Source organism: Leptidea sinapis, chromosome 15, assembly GCF_905404315.1.
Source record: "Leptidea sinapis chromosome 15, ilLepSina1.1, whole genome shotgun sequence".
Classification (NCBI taxonomy): domain Eukaryota; kingdom Metazoa; phylum Arthropoda; class Insecta; order Lepidoptera; family Pieridae; genus Leptidea; species Leptidea sinapis.
The window spans coordinates 5,866,048-5,883,091 of record NC_066279.1 but is presented as its reverse complement, the minus strand read 5'-3'; the positions used below and the strand labels follow the sequence as shown (position 1 = coordinate 5,883,091).

General features: G+C 33.6%; 1 protein-coding gene across 1 annotated transcript; it reads right to left on the bottom strand.

The window, feature by feature from the left end:
• Positions 1-9,292: 9,292 nt before the first annotated feature.
• LOC126968243 (cuticle protein 7-like) lies at positions 9,293-10,558 on the bottom strand. The gene is made up of 4 exons (XM_050813124.1): positions 10,440-10,558; positions 10,105-10,353; positions 9,856-10,022; positions 9,293-9,551 (listed from the first exon to the last, which is right to left on the bottom strand). Exons 1-4 carry the CDS (start codon positions 10,449-10,451, stop codon positions 9,416-9,418), a joined length of 564 nt encoding a protein of 187 aa, XP_050669081.1. The 5' UTR covers positions 10,452-10,558; the 3' UTR covers positions 9,293-9,415.
• Positions 10,559-17,044: the final 6,486 nt, after the last annotated feature.

Genomic DNA, 17,044 nt, shown 5'->3' with positions numbered 1-17,044 from the left:
TAGCTGACCCAGCAAACGTTATATTACTATGTATAGTAATAAAAAACGATTCAATGATTCAAATTTTTGGGGTGTAAAAAATAAATAATGACCGATTCTCAGACCTACCAAATATATTGAACATAAAATTTATCGTAGTACAATAATCATTATTTTCGCTTGCGATCTTGCAACTCTATTCCGTAGGTATCTGTGGATGGAATAGAATAATATTAAAATCGCGACGCAAAGACTAGTGTTGATCGTAGATGGGTGAAAATTTGAAGTTGTATATATTTTTTAAGTTTGTTAGAAGTTGTATTATTTATATTTTATTTTAACATAATACGAGTTTTATTTAATATCAATTATCTGTATTTTCAATTATCTCAAACAACATATAACGAGGCGGTACTCGAACGGCTAGCTCAGATGGTTAGAGCACCGGCACGGAACGCCGGAGGTCGTGGGTTCGAATCCCGCATTGTTCATAAAATTTTGTTTTTCAAATTTTATTTGTGTCTTAATCCTAGAAGTGAGGGTTATCACTTTAAAAAACATAACATATTGTATAGATTTACAAGAGCTACATCTCAAGTCAATTTCCTAATATGCAAATATTGGGGTTGAGCAGGTTATCAACTGTAAAGTATTTACCATATCAAAGACCCAAAAAAAACATGGAATCTTATTGATTGCCTTTCCAACAACAAACTAAAATCAAGTTGTGCTCCCTCAAAACTAGTAATTAATTCAAGGGAAATCTCTGACGTCCATGAAATATGCAATACGTTTAACAATTATTTTGCTACTATAGAGTCAATATTAGCTAACCAAATTCCGGCCCAGTTCCATAATAATCATACCACTGCCCACCCAAACGATACCTCAAATAACTCAAAAAAACTCTCAGATATAAGCCCCTCCACTCTAGATGAAATTACAAGGATAATTGACAATTTGGACCCAAATTCCAGCACTGGTATTGATGGTATCAGTACTAAGGCCCTAATATGTATAAAAAACCTTATAGCTCCAGTTCTTACCGAATGCATCAACAAAGTTTTCGAGGAAGGACGATTCCCAGACCTACTTAAGGTAGCCAAAGTCAGTCCCATTCACAAATCTGGCTCCAAAACTGATACCGGCAACTATAGACCAATCTCTGTGGTTCTAGTACTATCTAAAGTAGTAGAAAAAATATTGCACAACCGTCTTGAATCTTTTATGGAATCAATACAATACATTACAGAGCGCCAATTCGGTTTCAGACCAAAAAGTAATACTGTAGCTGCGACCGTTGACTTAGTGACAAAAGTGAGACGAAATATTGACAGTAAAAACATTGTGTTGGGCATATTTGTTGATTTAAAAAAGGCGTTTGACACAGTAAGTCATTCAAACTAAACTTCAGAACATAGGAATAACCGGCAATGCATTTAAAGTTTTCCAATCGTACCTCAGTCATCGACAACAGATTGTAAAAATTGGCGACTACAAAAGTGAACCCCTTCCAGTTAGTTTTGGTGTACCACAGGGATCAATCCTGGGGCCCCTACTCTTCTCAATTTATATAAATGATATCGTTAATTTAGGATTACATGGTCATATAACCTTGTATGCAGATGACACCTGTCTTTTCTATTTTGGGGCTTCCATCAATGACATTACCCAACATGCGCAAAAGGATCTTAATGTTCTTTCCAATTGGTTACAATCAAATCTACTTACAATTAATGGTACAAAGACTTCTTATATTATCTTTAGTGCGAAGAACAAACCAATACCTCCCTATAAACCCTTAAAAGTAAATGATGTTCCCTTAACAGAAAAGCACGTTGAGAAATATTTGGGATTTCTATTGGACAGTAAACTGACATGGGGCGCCCATATTGAATATGTTAAATAGAAACTCTCTTCTCTGCTGGGTTCACTTCGTGGCATAGTTCGTTCGATACCCCGCAAAGTTAGAATACTTATCTATAATTCATTAGTTAAATCACACATTACATATCTAATTGAAATATGGGGCAGTGCTCAAAAAACCAAGTTAGCTGAATTGCAAACAATACAAAATAGACTAATAAAAATGTTATTCCATTTCACTTATTTAACACCTACTTCTAAAATATACAAACAAACAAACCTCATGAACATAAAACAACTTTACACATACCATACATGTATACTGATACAAAAAATTCTACATAATTCCATCCATACATCAATCTTACTCACCCAAACTAAACATGCGTCTAAACGCAGCACGAGACGAGCCAGCTACTTGATACTACCTAAGACAAGAACAAATTACGGCAAGCGTATGTTTATTTACGAGGGCGCACAACTTTTTAATAGTCTACCTTCATCTCTCAAAAAGATTAAGTCACTAAAAACATTTAAACGTGAGCTATCAGACTATATTGTTTCAAAGTTTTTATAAAACACATGTCTGAAATTGTTTGTTATGTGTCAGTGCCCTGTAAAAGTGTGTAATCTTAAATTTTGTGAAGAAGAATAAGTACTATAATGTGTAATATGTATGTACTGAACATCTAAAGAACGGCGGATAAATTATTACATCATATTTTTATGTTCTCATGTAAGTGACATTATTATGTTTTTAATGAGAAATAAATATCTTTAAACGTAAAGTAGATCCTGTAGATGAAGCCACAACCTGAGAGTTGAACAAAGCAAACAGAATTTTATAACGAGGTGGTACTCGAACGGTTAGCTCAGTTGGTTAGAGCACCGGCACGGAACGCCGGAGGTCGTGGGTTCGAATCGATCGTACATAAAATTCAAATTTTATTTGTGAATTTTGTTATTATTATTGTGTTAACCAGTGTGGTTGCAGGATAGTAACAACGAATATACAGAATAATAATAATAATAAATACTAACAGAATAAATACTAGAGAATATCGATCAATCAAAACAAATGATTGAAAGTAGGTATATACAATACACTTTTCCACGTCATAGAATAGTTTGTCTTTTGAGAAGCACAGAAATGCATGTAAAGTCACATTATGTCCAAATGTTATGAATAATCATGAAGCTCTTTTCATACTTTCATGAAATACAGCAAAGTTATACCTTTGTTTAAATCGGGCAGTTCTTTTGACCCTGCTAATTTCAGACCTATTTCAGTGCTGCCTGTTTGTAGTAAAATTTTTGAAAAACTTTTGCTTCAACAGCTACAAATGCATTATTGTAAATTAATGACCAAAATTCAATTAGGTTTCACTAGGGGCTTATCAATAATTAATGCGGGTACTAGACTCATTGAGCACATCTTTGACGCCTGGGAAGAGTCACAGGATGCATTGGGCATTTTTTGTGATTTGTCCAAAGCATTTGACTGCGTCCACCATGAAACTTTACTCCTAAAACTAAAGCATTATGGAGTGAAAAATAGAGCCCTAAATCATAATGCTATATTATATAGCATGGCGTTCGCATTACGTGATATAATCGCAAGTATTTATCGTATATGGAAAGCTCAGTTGCCGCTATCTTTGAAGAGTGTGCACACCATCGACATAATAGTTTTAATACGGGATAGGGGCAAATACGGGTAAAGCGGAATGTTACTTAAAAGAAGAAAAATGCCCGAGAATGATGTAAAGTTAAAGAAGAACGTGGTGAATTGAAACTTTTTGAAGATGGAAGAATGAGGAAGTGGGCGGCTCATTATATTTTTTTGATCACCGCCGCCCACATTCTCTTGCAACACCAAAGGAATCACAGGAGCGTTGCCTGCCTTTAAGGAAGGAGTATGCGCTTTTTTTGAAGGTACCCATGTCGTATCGTCGCAGAAACACCGCATAAGGAAGCTCATTCCACAGCTTTGTAGTACGTGGAAGAAAGCTCCTTGAAAACCGCACTGTGGAGGACCGCCACACATCCAGATGGTGAGGATGATATCCTAACTTGTGGCGTGTCGTGCGACGGTGGAATTCGGCGGAAGGAATCAGGTTAAACAGCTCTTCGGAACACTCCCCGTGATAAATGCTGTAGAAGAGACACAATGAAGCGACATCTCTACGCAACGCCAAGTGATCCAGCCGTTCATGATATTTTTAAGAATCCTGAGCGGCAATGCATTGTACTGGGCAGGGCGTATCAATTACCATCAGCTGAACGTCCTGCTCGTCTCGTCCCTTATTCTCATAAAAAAAAACCTTAGATGCATGCATTCGTTGCAGTGAGTATATTGATTTCTACATGGAAACATTTACCAGTAATTAAAACTCAATGATAAATTGCTAATTTTCATAATAATACGATATTCCCACGAGAAAATGTAATGATTTACTTCCACATCGAATCGTGCTTGAGAATTGAATTTCGTATTACAATTGATCACACACGCGCGGTCGATGGAATGTTTAAGTAACTTTACATTTGTACTGTGTTTGATTTGGGTGTGTGAACAACGTTGGTTAAGTATTATTTTGTGTTTGGCATTTCTTATAAATATTCAATGAAGCTATATAATTTTTCAATGTAAACAATAAAAACATAATTTATAAGCATCCGCGTTAACTTATCTCACTCAACATAGAACATGTCAAAAGATAGACAGCATTATTTGGGTGAGATATTTTAAAATTTCTTTATTTTTCGATAGCATAAAACGTAGCTTAATAACATAATAACCGCATTAATAGTATTGATTTGTTTTGATTTGAAATGTCTTTATTATGATAATTATTACAGTTGTATGTTTCCAGTGTACATTAAAACCTATAAATACAAGTAATAACAGTAGTAACACGCTTTTTAACAGATATCGCCTGTATTACAAAAACTATTTACAGGAATTTAAAATTACAAATACTTAATTTATATATACTTAATTATTATAAATAACAAACAGGTAACTTATATAATTATATGTATGCTTCAGTACCTAAGCAGCATTACATTTTCTACAATATAGGTAGATAATCCAAATTATACACTTGTCCATAAAAAACAGCAAGAAACAAAGGCATACATTAATAGTGTTGTTGTATCGGTAGTTATTACTATTTATTAGTAGTAAATTAAAAGACTGAACATATTATATGCGTTCGTAGTGTCCAACACTTTATATTAACCAAATTCTATATCTGCAGGAATATGTTTCGGTCTGAAGGGCGCCGTAGCTCACTAGCTAGTTTCACTAAACTACTGGGCAAATGACACGTGACAACTTATATCAACTCAAAGTGACGAGCGCAATTGTAGTGCCACTCAGAATTTTTGGGTTTTTTAATATCCTTGAGTGCATTACAATGCAGTGCGCATTGTAATGGGCAGGGCGTATCAATGACCATCAGCTGAACGTCCTGCTCGTCTCATCCCTTATTTTCACAGATGACATAGTATTTGTCTTTCATCAATTTTATGTCACATCAGCTAAGATCTAAATAAGAAAACGCAAAAATATAAATAGTTTGTGAATTATTGTAGAGCTCATGGTCAGTTAAATTCGAATGACGATGCACGATTGTAGTTGTGGAATGTGGGTAAACCTTTAAATTTTACAGATTTTTGTACGAAAAGAAAATTTGCAACGTAAATAATTACACACATACATACATACACACTCACGCCTTGTTCCCGTCGGGGTAGGCAGAGACAATAGAATGCCATTTGCTTCTATCCTTACAAACCTCACGCGCTTCCACTACATTCATTACTCTTTTCATACATGCTCGCCGGTTGCGGGTGCTTCAGACCTCTCCTTTTCTCAAAACCTCCCCAATTTGGTCGACGAATGTTCTACATAAATAATTAAGGATCATAAATCGAACAATCTTCCCTCTCTTTCAAGTTGGATAGAAAAAAAAAATAGATCCATTGAGCGGTTTCGGTGTCTATGCGTGATAAGGAACAAACACAGTGATAAGGAATTTTATATATGTATCACAGATTTGAAGGCATGTTTTCTACGTGCTGACAAAAAAAAATGCGATCATTTTATTACCAACGTTTCTCGCCTGCCTCACATTTGTTGGCCAGTTCTCATTTTCAAACATCCATTCACAAGATTGCTATTTTTTCCATGGTCAAAACAATAAATCCATGTTTCGTCTCCTGTGACAATGTCATAAACAGCATTAAAATGTCCGTGGTCGTACTTCATTAGCATCGGTGAGCACCATTTCACGCGAGCCCGCTTCTGCTCCACTGTCAGTTCAGGAGGGATCCAACGACATCAAAGTTTCTGAACTTTCAATTCTTCGTGTAAAATTTTCTGAATTTGGCTGATACCAATCCCCAATAGTCCTCGAATTGTCTCATAGGTAATCCGCAAGTTTTCTTCAATTAGCCGCTTAACAGTAGCCACATTATTTTTGTAGACGGCACTTGAAGGCCGCCCTTCACGAAATTCGTCATGTAAAAAAACCCGACCTCTCTCAAATTCAGCAAACCATCACCTCACGGTGCTCAAGCAAGGTGCTTCTCTCCCAAAAGCATTTTGAAGACGAACGGCACAGTCCTGTGGAGAGAGAACTTTTAAAAACATAAAAAAAAATCGCTCTAAAATCTTTTAGACTTATTCCATTTTCTTTGCATACGTTAATTACTTTGATATGTGATAAAAAATAATTGACACATGATTTCCCGCCCATTTTTTTTATTAGTAAGAAAGGTGCAACTTTTTAAAAATATAACATTCGAAGTTCAAATAGTTCCGATTAGCTAGAAGTGCAAAACTGTTTAACCGACTTCAAAAAAGGAGGTTCTCAATTCGTCGTTTTTTTTTTTATGTTTGTTACCTCAAAACTTTCGACTGGGTCAACCGATTTTGATAAATCTTTTTTATTTGAAAGCTGGTGCTTCCCGAGTGGTCCCATTGTAATTTGGTCCAGATCTGACACTGGAATCCATGAGAAAACCATATAAGTCTTAAATTTTGCTATACATATGTATAGCAAAGTGGATGATAAATTTACGAATTACTCAATATCACGCCAACCTATTTCGATGATTCTTTTATTACTACATACATAGTTTTTGGTGAGATGTGCTTGAGTCGTGAGGAGGCGAGAGGCGAGAGCTGGTTGCAGCGAAAGGACACCAATTCCAAAAATAACAATAATCGTGACTATAATTAGATTGTATAAAAATACGCAATTATTTTTATACTTCTATAGTCACATTATATATATTGTTTTGGAATAGTGTTTTTGAAGGCGGTAATTTTTGATAAAAATTTTTTTTGAGTGCCTTATGTACTTAAAATACATAGAAATTTAAGGTAGATAGAGATAGAGGTATATATTTTTTTAAGGTGCTAAGTTTTTTTATAGAATGTCATTCTACGTAACGAAATCTAATTAAAAAAATATTTACATAAGCAAATATCTTTGTTCTCAAAATACAAAAATTAAATACAATTATTGTGAACTTAATAATACTCGAACAATAGCTGTTGATACGTTGTACCGAGTCTAGCATTTCGAAACATACATAACCTTCACAACGCACAGGAAATTGGCAGCAATTTGTAACTTTTGTAAATAATGGTGTGGGTTCGTTCGACAGACACTAACGCATACTTTTGTATAATGATTGTCTTTAAATTGGTTCTGTTTTGCTTACTTTTGAAATGCGACGTAAAATAAGCGAAATACAAGCTTATACTTGGAGTATTTATTGAAATTATCACCGAAATAATTATGTACCCAAATAACCCACCTTAAAATAGTGTAAACTTTGTTCTAGTTGTCTTAATCTAATATATAAAATTCTCGTGTAATGATGTTAAACTTTGAACTCCTCCGAAACGGCATGACTGATTCTCATGAAATTTTGAGTCCATATTTTTAACCACCATCACCCACTTTGTATAGCAAGTTTAAGACTTTTATGGTATTCTCATAGATGCCATTGTCAGATCTGGACCAAATTACAATGGTACCACATGGGAAGCACCAGCTTTTAAATAAAAATATAAGATTATAATAATAAGAATTATAATAATCGGTTCACCCAGTCGAAAGTTTTGAGGTAACAAACATAAAAAAAAATACCGACGAACTGAGAGCCCCCTCCTTTTTTGAAGTCCGTTAAAAATTATCCAGACTGTTATTAAAGCTCGAATTATTAGAAACTAAAATTTTCAACAAACTGTTTTTTTAGCTTTATTTATATTGAATAGCTACAACCGTTTATAATTATCATAACAAGCATCGTGTGAGTATTTGATGTATGTGTAATTAAATACAAAAAAACATTACACGTTTACAACCAGGCTTGCACGAAAGCCAAATAATAGCTATAATAATTATTTTGGGCTGCCGCGTAACGCAACATTTCAAGGGTAATGGGTAAATACATGTTTTAGAATTAAGAAACTGTCTGATAATATTATGAGGCTTGCATAAAACCTTATGTACCGCTTTGTTTATTGTTCAACGTCGTTTGTTTTAGATAAAATAAATACAGTAAACTATTATTGTTTTATATAAATTTATTTGTACCGAAATATATGAATGACGTGTGACAAAATATATGGATGATTTAAGGGCGGCTTCGAATTCGCATCTATGTAGATTACGCCCCAATGCTAAAACTTACGAATAACACACAATCCATAAGTCTTGGTTTAGTTTGTAAATGACAAATTATTCTTATTTTTTTGTTGTTCTGCATCCAAAATTTTGCAGTATTTTTCAAATGAACTATTAAGGTATTATAATAAATTGAGATTCTTTTATCTTCTTTTAGGGACTTTCATTTAGGGTTAGAGATTAACTACTAATGAATTTCAAAGTTTTACATTAAACCATTTACCACATCGGAAATGTTCAGCTGTTATGAGAAGAAGTGGTAAATGGTATTGCTATTATATTAATCAACATTTACAGCTTTACAATTGAAACAAAAATACTCAAATGTTTTGACTTACAAATGTAAACGAAAATCTAAATCATATTAAAACAAATAAGTTTTATTTTGTGGAAAGAAGGACACACTCGGTGATGTTAAGTTAATTCTCCTGTAACACCTGAGGAATCACAGGAGCGTGGCTTTTTAGGAAGGTGTACTCGCTTTTTTAAAGGTACCTGTGTCGTCCTAAAATTATGATTACAGCAATCAATCGACACTGGGATATTGATGTGAAATTATTTTTAAGGAAAAGGCGACTTTAAACTTAACAACGAAAGCAGAGTCCTCGATTACAGTCTGGAGTGGGTCCACAGCATTGCCTATTCACGAGCATAATGCATATTTCAGGGAAGTCACCACAAGACCGCCACAGGTAATAAAAAAACTTAGAATTTCATGAATAAATGAAACGAATTAATACTGATCAGCATACTTGAGTTTATTTACAAGTGAGTATTATCATATTAACATTTAACATCATACACATAAATATCACAATATTCAATCATTCATCACGAACACGATACTTTAGCCTAGTCGATTAGTAGTAACCATGATGTCCATGGGCAAGAGGAGCGTATGAAACATGCGCGATTGGGGCAGCGTGGACAACTGGGGCGGCGTGGACAACTGGGGCTGGGTGGTGGCCGGCGGTTTTGTGGACAACAGCGTTGAAACTGTAATTAAAAATGTTAGCTTTAATATACTTTGTTCTTTTCAATCCCTGAAATGGCTTGCGGATAGGTAGGAACGATAATTTCCTCACATATTAATTTTATTATCAATTTAAATGACATTAATTTTGAATATTTCATCGACCTTATTAATAAACCATTAGCAATTATTGTGATTGTTAATTAGTTCCAAAATATTCCTTCTTTTTGTTATGAAAAGTATATTTTCTAGGATTAGTAAATAATTGCTGAAATAATGATGTTGTTACAACGACGATATATAAATATTTATTGAAGTATAAATTACCCATGGTGGTCATCAGCGGTGTAGTCTACTTTACGGACTGAACCATCAGGCTCAACCAGGGAGTAGCTTCCATGTACGGCACCACCGTCGCGGCTCTCGTGCTGGGACTTGTGGTCACCGGTGTGGGGGTCAGCCACGGAGTAAGAGTAGTCGTATTTAGGGTGAGACTGAAATCAGTGGAAAAATATGTAATAGCTGTGTACGTTATGGAAATTTTACTTAAAAAATAAAGATATTAATTAAGCTTACGTATTCAGCGTGAATTGGGGCAGCGTGGACTACTGGGGCGGCGTGGACAACTGGGGCAGAGTGGTAAACGGGAGCAGCGTGGACAACTGGGGCAGCGTGGTAAACGGGAGCAGCGTGAGCGTAGTAAGGAGAGGCGTAGTGAGCGGGCGAGTCATGGCGGACTATGCTTTGGGATGAAACAGCTGATGCATGGTGAACTGGCAGCAAACCTGCGTTTGCGGCAGCCACAAGAGCGCTGAGGGCGAAGATCTGCAGAATAAATAAAACACAAGTATTAGTAAATTAACTTGCCTTTCCTTCAAAAGATAATAATACAAGTCCGTCAAACTACTCACTTTGGAAAACATTTTAATGTTTGTATTCAGAGCAGGTGACTGATAAAATTATTGTCGCTGCCTGGACTTTTATATCAAAAGCTAAACTTGCTAGTCGGTCCTTTGAGTGGTGGGGCCTACGGTCACTTTAGTTCCGTAACTTTGACACAGCGAGGTCATTTGTTCGCGCCTTCGATTTGTCGCCTATAGCCGATGCTTTTGTAAAGTTAATAATTCACAGAACTAAAACTTTCATTTATAAAACGTATATATCTAAACATATATAACTATAAACATTTATATTTGTACAATAAATACACTAAAAATATATATATATTTGCTGTTAGTTAGTGTCGCTAAAATTCGAGAAAAGCTGGACAGATTTGGTTAATTTTGGTCTTAAATTAATTGTGGAAGTCCAGAAAAGGTTTAAAGATGTATAAATATGAAAATGCTCGGAATTAAATAAAAACAACGATTTTGATTTTCCTTTGATGTGTCCCCCGTCGTTCAGAAATCAAATTAAAATAATAGTTTAAAATGAATAACTGATTAAGTTTTTTGTATCTTTCTAACTTACTCAGGAAGTAAAAAATAAACTTAATTTTAGTTAACTATAGTTGGTAGATTAACTACAGTTGTTAATTATCTATCAGATTATTTTTATGTAGATTGATAAATCTTAAGTTTTCTCACAAATTAAATTTCTGAATGCAAACAATATTATTTGACAACAAACTATATATACTAGATTGAAAAATCTTAAGTTTTGTCAAAAACTTTGTGAACCTAACCAACAACAAAACAAAACAAAAAATGTAGTTTATCAAAAAGCTTTAAATTGATTAACAGACTGTATTATAACTGTCAATATCAAATTGAAACCTTATAAATAGCCAGTATTTCAAGAAAACTCTGTTTTGTAAGTAAGCAACATCATGTGTAAAAATTCATTGATACTGAGCATTTTTTTTATTTCTTTAAAAAAAAAAGGATTCCTTTTGTTTGTTTTATGTTTATTTTATACAAAAGTTTTGGTCTTTTATTTATCGATTGAGGCGTTACGAAGTCTGCCGGCTCAGCTAATCTATATATATATATATAAATATAAATGAATTGCTTTTCGTTAGTCTCGCTAAAACTCGAGAACGGCTGGACCGATTTGACTAATTTTGGTCTTGAATTATTTGTGGAAGTCCAGAGAAGGTTTAAAAGGTGAATAAATATCAAAATGCTTGGAATTAAATAAAACAACAATTTTGCTTTTCCTTTGATATATCCCCCGTCGTTCAAAAATCAAATTGAAAGAAAAGTTTAAAATGAATAACTTACTAGAATTTATATCTTTCTAACTTTCTCAGGATGTAAAAAATAAAATTTTATATACAGAACAACGTCTGTCGGGTCAGCTATTATAATATAAATGTTTTCTAGACGTAAATCGAAATAAAAACCTAAAAGTTAAATAAATGTCACTATTCATTCATAAATATTCAAATAAAATATGCCTAAAAATTGAAAGTAATGTATAACATTGACCTTCTATTATAATTGGAGCAAGCTGTTAAGTCAACGCATTTAAGTTTAGGTAGCCTTAAATGTATACCGCTTATCTAAGTTACACGACGCCTTTCGCAAGCCAAAGAAATGCCCGCAAGTGGCAAGTGTATAAGTGACAGGTTTTTCGCAACGCAAATTATTATTAATTTCCATAAATATAAATATATGTGAGACATTAAACTGTGTTGTAAATATCTTGAGCTCTCGTTAATATTATCGATTTAATAGTTGTATCTTAATTATTTTTTGTTGTCCTTTACATTTAGTTATTGTTTCGGCCTTTATTAAACAACGATTACCAATTCAGATTGGTAGTAAGATAATTATGACAATAAGTAATGTGTGTTGCCGATTAAGAACTATAGTTACATATTTAAATGCTTTAATACTCGTATTTGAATGATTATATTTCATGGATTTAAAAAAATCGGCCCAGAGATCTGATCCGTACAAATTTCGAACAACCCCATCATATGTTTTAGGAGCGAATTATTACTCAAATTATTTCTTGCTTGTGATAACTGTTTAATTAATTTTATAGATTTATTAATGTCATGAACGTTGGGCACTTGATGTGTAGGAAATTACTTTAATATGCAACCGATTGAATTTTTTATTGACCTCAAAATTCACAAAATAAGGCCGAAACGTGCAATCTGAACTTTACAGCCTATACATGTGTGAACAGTTTTTTTATGACAATAAAGGACGAGACGAGCATGACATTCAGCTAACGGTAATTGAGGTCCAACCAAATCACTGTCACAACAAAATAGACTCATGACGCGCGAACACACATTAATAATGATAATTCAAACGCTTGTACCTCTCTGATTCGAACCCAGGCCCCCAGATCCTGTGACTAGCTCAGTCGTCACTGACACTAACCACTGGGCCAGTCATGTTTTAGAAACCAGGTTTCAAGAAATACATCAAATACAAAAGCTTTGAATTTGAACACAATGTATGAGCAAAGTTGATCTTATCGTATTATGTGATTTCAAAATAGCAATATGTTGTACGTTATTTGACAAATAACACAACGGTCAACCAAGCTTCTCAACGAAATCATGTTATGATTTCTTAACCTGCGTCCATGCTGCGGTCGTACAAAGCAGATATTTTAAATTAGATTGTTCATTAGAATGAAAAGAACATTGTTAGGATATGATCTATACGAGGCTACATGCTGTGCCGCTGTGGGCCTATATTTTATCATACAGGTGAAGGACATCTAATTTATTCATGATTTAATATATCGAATGCATTGTTTAAGTCAGTATTGCGTTTGTGTGATATCAGTATTGTGTTTGAGTTAAATCTGACTTTTTTATCTTCATAATTAGTCATAAAAATGAATATTGAAAAATTCGGAATTTATTTTCAATTATTCATCATTGACACGAGACTAAAGTGATAAATAGTAGCATAAAACAATCTATTCGTGTTTTATGTATAGGAGTACCTGCAGATAATAATAAATGAATGAATAGCTGTTGCTTCTTTTTAAATTAGGTTCAATAGTTATTATTAAAATTAAATCAGGGAAATATCGCGGTGTGCTTCTTATTTTTGCTTGGTATTTTTTTTTATTCTTAAAGATATATCAACAGTAGGTACAGATATTATATAACAAATACATATATAGTTTTTAGGAAGTTCTAAGAAAGCAAGTTACATATTGGTAGGCCCCCCACAAGAGGGACCGACGATCTCAATATCGCCGGAATACGTTGGATCGTCGTGGAAATCTTTGGGGGAGGTCTTTGTCCAGCAGTGGACGTATTCCGGCTGTTGATGATGCTGATTAAGTTACATTTTTAACTTTTAACTTTTTAATGCTGATGTTACAATTAATTACCACATATTATATATAACTTATGATTAACCAATATTGTGATATTAAATAAATATTTTAATTCTTAAGTGTACCATGAAGTTAGACCTATGACATACTATGAACTATAGTGAGTGAATCTATATTTTCAAGATTGTTCCGGTATTTCTATATACACAAGTTTTATATCGATATTAATTTATTTACCAAGACTTTATTTTTTTATAATATTTCATTGTTAATAATCTGAATATTTAAATGAATAATTTGATTCCTAAAACATGCCTTACTTTGTTGAGTCAAGTATCCGTGTAATCCTTATAGGATCACTTTTTTGTCCGTCCGTCCCTCGTTTGTCTATCTGCCAAGACCCTGAATCTGGAAACGTGTGGAGTCGACATTGACTTGAAGCTGTGGATAAACTTCAAAGTCAATGTAAAAAAACAACGGCCGTTTTTCCGCAAAAACGTGTATTTCGACACTGAAAAGAATCAAAATGTATGCGTATAGTCCGTTGACCTAGAACTATGAAATTTAAACTATACATTTGTAATTAAAATCATAACAAAACAGGGTCTTTATGCAAGTAACGCCGATCCTTAACAGTGTCGTGTGGGGTATCGTATGAAAGGGCTTCATTGGCTTGTGCCAAATTTTGACATAACGTAGGCATAACGTAGCTTAAACAGATTTTTGTTAATTTTTATTACGTATAGTTTTCGATTTATGACGGAGAATCAAAACAAACCTTTTCCCCTTTTTTAATTGGTAATAACAAAATATACATTATTATTTTGTTCTACCTATATGGTACCCTCATCGGAAAGTTCGACTCAGACTTGTCTATGTTTTGGTTGTTCCCATTTCGATTTCCCGTTTCGCTGGGAGTTTTATTAATAATATAAAGACGATTAAGTCCTATTTTTAAAATATTACAAGTATCCTTCAATCAATTGAGGCCCACACACATGTGTTGATGACTGACATAGAAAATTACAACTCTCCGTTTCCTTTTGGCCTTTAAATAATTTTTACAACGTTGTTTGTCAACTGTTGTTAAGTAGGCGGCGTATTGCAGTTCTTGCGAAAACGTAATAGTGAGTTAATTTAGATCGGTTTGTTTTATTTTTTTATTCAACGTTTAAGATAGTATGTTTATTTTTTCTTATGTTCACTGTCGATCGTATGATGAAATAAAAAGAAAAAAGATTTTAAATTTAAACGGTGTTATTGATAAAGTAATTGAACACTACAAGTGCAAATGACATGACGATAATGAATGTTCGTTTCAAACTCAAACAATCTTGTAAAATTATTAAAATTTATAATTATTTTGCAACCATTTTTATCTTCTTTGTCAATCTTTGTCAAAGAAGTCTCAGCGAGTCCTAAGATACTGTCCCGTATTTTGTTGTAACATTAAATGCCGAGACCTTTGAAAAAGTCCTTAATCTTACCTGGCCTATTCCACGTACAGTTTAATCTTTCTCTCTGGAATTAAATGAATTCAAATCGCAACTTTTCTTTTATTGAGTTATGAATCTTCTAACATAAATAATAATTAAAAATATATTACCTTTCACAATCACATAGTATGCATAGTTTATTAAAATCTATATTTAGACATTGTTTTAATTGTGAGAGACCGGTGCCTGAAATAGGTAACTAATACCTTTGCTACAAGTCACCGGGCCCCCAAAGCACATGATTGTAATGATGTAAAGGATTTACAAAACATAAATATAGTATAATAAAACTTCATTAAATATAGTAAAATGTACATGTATTGTGAGGGAATGGCTAGGATGTTTTCTCAACTTATTGTTTTCCGAAACGAGTATCGTCTGGTCGCTTATTACAAATTGTTCTAATAGCTCTCCTTTGGAGCATAAAAACTATGAACATTCGCAGCATTTCCCCACGATAACAAACCATATGACATAATACTATGAAAGTACACAAAATAGACTAAGCGAGCTGTCTTCACAGAGCCAAGTGTGAGATTTTTTAACTATTTGATCGCGTGAAAGTTAACTACGATCTGTATGGCGTCGAAAGAGCGCTATGATGTTTTCCTCTACTGTCTGTCACTAGATGTCAACTACCTGATCGTTTTAGCAGCAAAATCTGCAGAACTGTTGATAAAATATTAAGCGTAAATTACCGCTTCTTTTGAATTATATGACAGACATGGTTCATTTTTTTTGTTGAGATTTTTGGAACCCTTAAAAATACTTTAATATTTATATTGAAGTTTTAAGTTTTTTTTAATGAAAATAAGGGTCGAGACGAGCAGGAGCAGGTTGAGCTGATGGTAATTGATACGCCCTGCCCATTATAATGCAGTGCCACTCAGAATTCTTGAAAAACCCAAAAACTCTGAGCGGCATTACAATTGCACTCGTCACCTTGACATAAGATGTTGTCTTATTTGCCCAGTAACTTCACTAGCTACGTCGCCCATCAGACCGAAACACAGTAATGTTAACACATTACTGCATCACGGCATAAATAGCCGCCATTATTGTATCCATAATATAGCTGGCATCCTGTGCAAAGGAGCCTCCCACTGGTAGGTTGTGTTGATTGAATTATAGATTTTTTTACTATTAATAATTATAAAAATTTTTCATTGATTGTTGATTAATTCTGAAATAGTCTTTTAATTATGAAGTTGATTGAGAGATGTTGGCCGCTATATAAATATCCGCGATTGGAAAGATAGTTTCCAATAAGGGAAAACGAATGGCTATCTGTCTTGTATAATTATATTTGCATTGTGTTGGTTATAGAGGTAATTATAGGTTTGTTGGGCATAGACATTCCTTATTATTTATAACCTCCACTGGAATGAAAATACAAAATTATATCTCTTTCAATTTCGACTTTAACATTCAGAGAAATTTGGTTGAAACAAATTAAAATAGGTTACATACAAACTTAAAAGAAATACGATAATTGTTATAGAATATTAATTGTTGATTTATTTATGTAAAATATGTAATACATTATTATTCTATCTGTAAATATTTGGCATATGTTTAAGGTATAGAAGTTAGATGCATCAGGTACTGTTATGAAATAAACATACATTTAACTTTGGTGAAGTTAAATAACGGAAGCCGAATTCTCACATACAAACTGAACGTCATATTGCGAAATTCCACCCGAATCATGTCAATATTTGGCGTGACAAAACTCTACGTTTCACAAGAAACATATTGCCCAG